The sequence below is a fragment of the Carlito syrichta genome, unplaced genomic scaffold, assembly GCF_000164805.1.
Source record: "Carlito syrichta isolate Samal-C Ts95f unplaced genomic scaffold, Tarsius_syrichta-2.0.1 Scaffold109772, whole genome shotgun sequence".
Taxonomy (NCBI): domain Eukaryota; kingdom Metazoa; phylum Chordata; class Mammalia; order Primates; family Tarsiidae; genus Carlito; species Carlito syrichta.
Genome location: NW_007053868.1, coordinates 39,804 through 43,224, shown reverse-complemented (window position 1 = coordinate 43,224; position 3,421 = coordinate 39,804). Strand labels below are relative to the sequence as shown.

At 39.3% G+C, this 3,421-nt stretch overlaps 1 protein-coding gene across 1 annotated transcript in view; it reads left to right on the top strand.

Annotated features, from left to right (window-relative positions):
• Positions 1-3,421, top strand: part of SLC30A5 (solute carrier family 30 member 5) — a 36,784-nt gene that overhangs the window by 10,322 nt on the left and 23,041 nt on the right. Inside the window, exon 5 of the mRNA XM_008069234.1 lies at positions 2,670-2,757. Coding sequence (XP_008067425.1) covers positions 2,670-2,757 — 88 coding nt within the window. The remainder of the gene's footprint in view (positions 1-2,669; positions 2,758-3,421) is intronic.

Sequence of the window (3,421 nt, the reverse complement as noted above, 5' to 3'; positions counted from 1 at the left end):
ACCTGCTAGGCTCCGGCGATCCTTCCGCCTCAGCCTTCCAAGTAACTGGAACTACAGGCATGCGCTACCACGCCCGGCTGATTTTTTGATTTATTGTAGAGACGTGGTCTCGCCAAGTTGCCCAAGCGGCTTGAACCCGCAGGCTCAGGCAATCCACTCTCCTCAGCCTCCCAAAGGCGTGGGATTACAGACTGAGCCACCAAGCCCAGCTCCCAAAGGTAACTTCTTACCCAACTCATGCATACTATCAAAACCAGTAAATTAATCTGACATGGTGGCTCACACCTATAATCCCAGCACTTTGGGAGGCTGAGGCAGGAGGATTCCTTGAGCCCAGGAGTTGAAGAACAGCCTCAGCAACGTAGCAAGATTTCATCTCTTTAAAAAAACACTGCCAGGCTGGTGGCTAACACTTACAATCCGAGCACTTTGGGAGGCTGAAACAAGAGGATTGCTTGATCCTGGGAGTTCAAGACCAGCCTGGGCAACATAGTGAGATCTCATCTCTAAATAAATTTTTTTTTAAAAATTAGGAATAGTGACATACATCTGTAGTCCCTGCTGCTCAGGAAACTGAGATGAAAGGATCACCTGAGCCTAGAAGGTCCAAGCTACAGTAAGCCATGATTGTGTCACTGTACTCCAGCCTGGGCAACAGAGTGAGGCTACAATTTAAAAAAAAACAAAACAAAAACCAAGAAATTGACATTGGTATAATCATAGACCTTATTCAGATTTTGTCAGTTTTATATACAGTCATGTTTGTGTATGTGTAGGTCTATGAAATTTTATCGTGTGTATAGATTTGTGTAACCACCACAACCACCAAGATACAGAACTGATATATCACCACAAAGATCTCTTTCATGTCATACCCATGCCCCTCCGCCCTCTCATCCTTAATCCCTGTGAGTCATTTTTGGAAAATACCTAAGAACTTGCATTATATTTAAAGTCTGATGAGCATTTGCCAACAAGATTACCCCTATTCATCTTAAAGGAATTCAAGTATTATCCCTTAGTAAATGAGTTACCAACCTGCGGTTCCAAATGGTTAGAACTACAGTGTTTTTAATGTAAACACTTTCAGCTGGACATGGTGACTCACACCTGTAATCCCAGCACTTTGGGAGACACAGGCGAGAGGACTGCCTGAGCCCATGGGTTCAAGACAGCCTGGGCAACTTGGCGAGACCCTATCTCTACAATAAATGACAAAATTAATTGGGCATGGTGGCACACCTGTGGTTCCAGCTATTTGGAAGGCTGAGGTGGAAGGATCACCTGAGCCCAGCAGGTCAAGGCTGGGGTGGCCGTGAGTGTATAAGTGTGCCACTGTACTCCAGGCTAGGCAGGAGAGTGAGACTACTACTCAAGAAAAAAAAAAAAGAAATACAAATGACTTGAAAACAGTAAAAAAAATAAAAATTTCGCTGCTTACATGATCAGAAATGAGAGTGTAGATCTTGTATAGCTTCTAGTGTCAGAAATGAATCAGGGCAGGTAACAACCTTGGGTCCCCTCCCACTGTGGGAACTTTTCTATTCTCTTAATAAATCCTGCTTTCTTAAAAAAAAAAAAAAATGAAATAGCCAGGCTCAGTGGCTCAGCCTGTAATCCCAGCACTTTGGGAGGCTGAAGTGAGTGGATTGCCTGAGCCCACAGGTTCAAGACCCGCCTGGGCAACTTCGCGATACAATAAATCAAAAATTAGCCAGGCGTGATAGCACACGCCTGTAGTTCCAGTTACTTGGAAGGCTGAGGTGAAAGGATTGCCTGAGCCCAGCAGGTCAACGCTGGGTTGGCTGTGAGCCTGCCACTGCACTCCAGCCTGGACGACAGGGTGATACTCTGACTAAAAAAAAAATTTTTTTTAATAAATAAATAGTATTATATTTCCATTATGGGTATATGTAACATACTTATGTGTTTATATATAATATGTATATTGTAAGTACACATATTGTGCAGTGTTATACCTGTAAATTTGTAAATGTATGTTTTATATTTACAAGAATATCTGTACTACTCTTTGGATTGCTTTTGTAGCTACTATTCTAAAGTATTTTCATAAACTAGGCTAATATATCCTTTGTATAGTTTTGTCAAAACCTTTTCCCTGGAATGAAAACAAATTTAAGAAGTTTATCAACTTTTTAAGTACTTTACACCTTTACTAGATCTTAGACATGACTGTGCTGATTTTCTTCATGTGCCTCTTTATTCTTTCTCTCTAGTAGTAACTAGAATATTCTCTAACCTTTTCATATTGTAGAGTAAAGTAAGTTTCTACTAATCATCCTTTAGCTACTTGGGCTTTTCAACCATAAGTAAAGTCGTTTAGGAAGGTTAATTCTACAAACTGAAACAGTATATTAATAGTAATTTGCCTAGCCATGTTAGCAAGGAAATAATTAAAGTTGTCAAGTTTATGTGTCTTAAATGCCCATTAAATATTCTGCAGAGTTTGTTGGATCTCAAAGCTTTTATGTCTTACTGCTAATACTATAAATTTATGTGAACAAAGGCTTTAATGTTAGATGTTTTCTAAATTTTTTAATGCATTTTTGTAAATATTTATTTTTAAAAATTTTTTTCTTTAGCATTTATATATTATTGTAAAAATCAACCCTTGAAAAAGTCATTCTTAGTATTTTCTTTATTTTCAGACAAGGGGGGCTGCTTTTTTCATTATTGCTGTGATCTGTTTATTGCTTTTCGACAATGATGATCTCATGGCTAAAATGGCTGAACACCGTATCCTTTTGGAATAGATCTGAGTTATATAAAGTCTTGCTGAAAAATAGAAGACTCACAATGGGAAAAGAAGGGATGAATGAATTAAACTGATCAATGATGAATGAAACTCTCATAGATTAATGTACTATTCTAAATCAGCATTCACATAATGAACAAATTTATTCTGTTAAGTATTTTATAGCACCTCAGTATCATCTGCATATTCCAAATTTTCAGAAATATAAGGACATTAAAAGAATATTTTTGAGCCAGGCATGGTGGTTCACACCTGTAATCCCAACACTTTGGGAGGCAGAGAGGCGAGAGGATTGTCTGAAACCACAGGTTCGAGACCAGACTGGGCAGCATGGCGAGACCTTGTCTCTACAATAAATAAATAAATAAAATTAGCCGGACATGGTGGTGCATGCCTGTGGTTCCAGCTACTTGGAAGGCTGAAGCAGAAGGATCACTTGAGCCTATCTGGTCGAGCATGCCACTGTACTCCAGCCTGGGCGGCAGAGTGATACTCCCAGTTTAAAAAAAAAAGAAAGAATATTTTGAAATGTCTTGGTGTTAAATATATATATATATATATATATGATTTGCCATTCAAAATAATCAGTCTGGCCGGGCTCGGTGGCTCAGCCTGTAATCCCGCGCCTTTGGGAGGCTGAGGTGA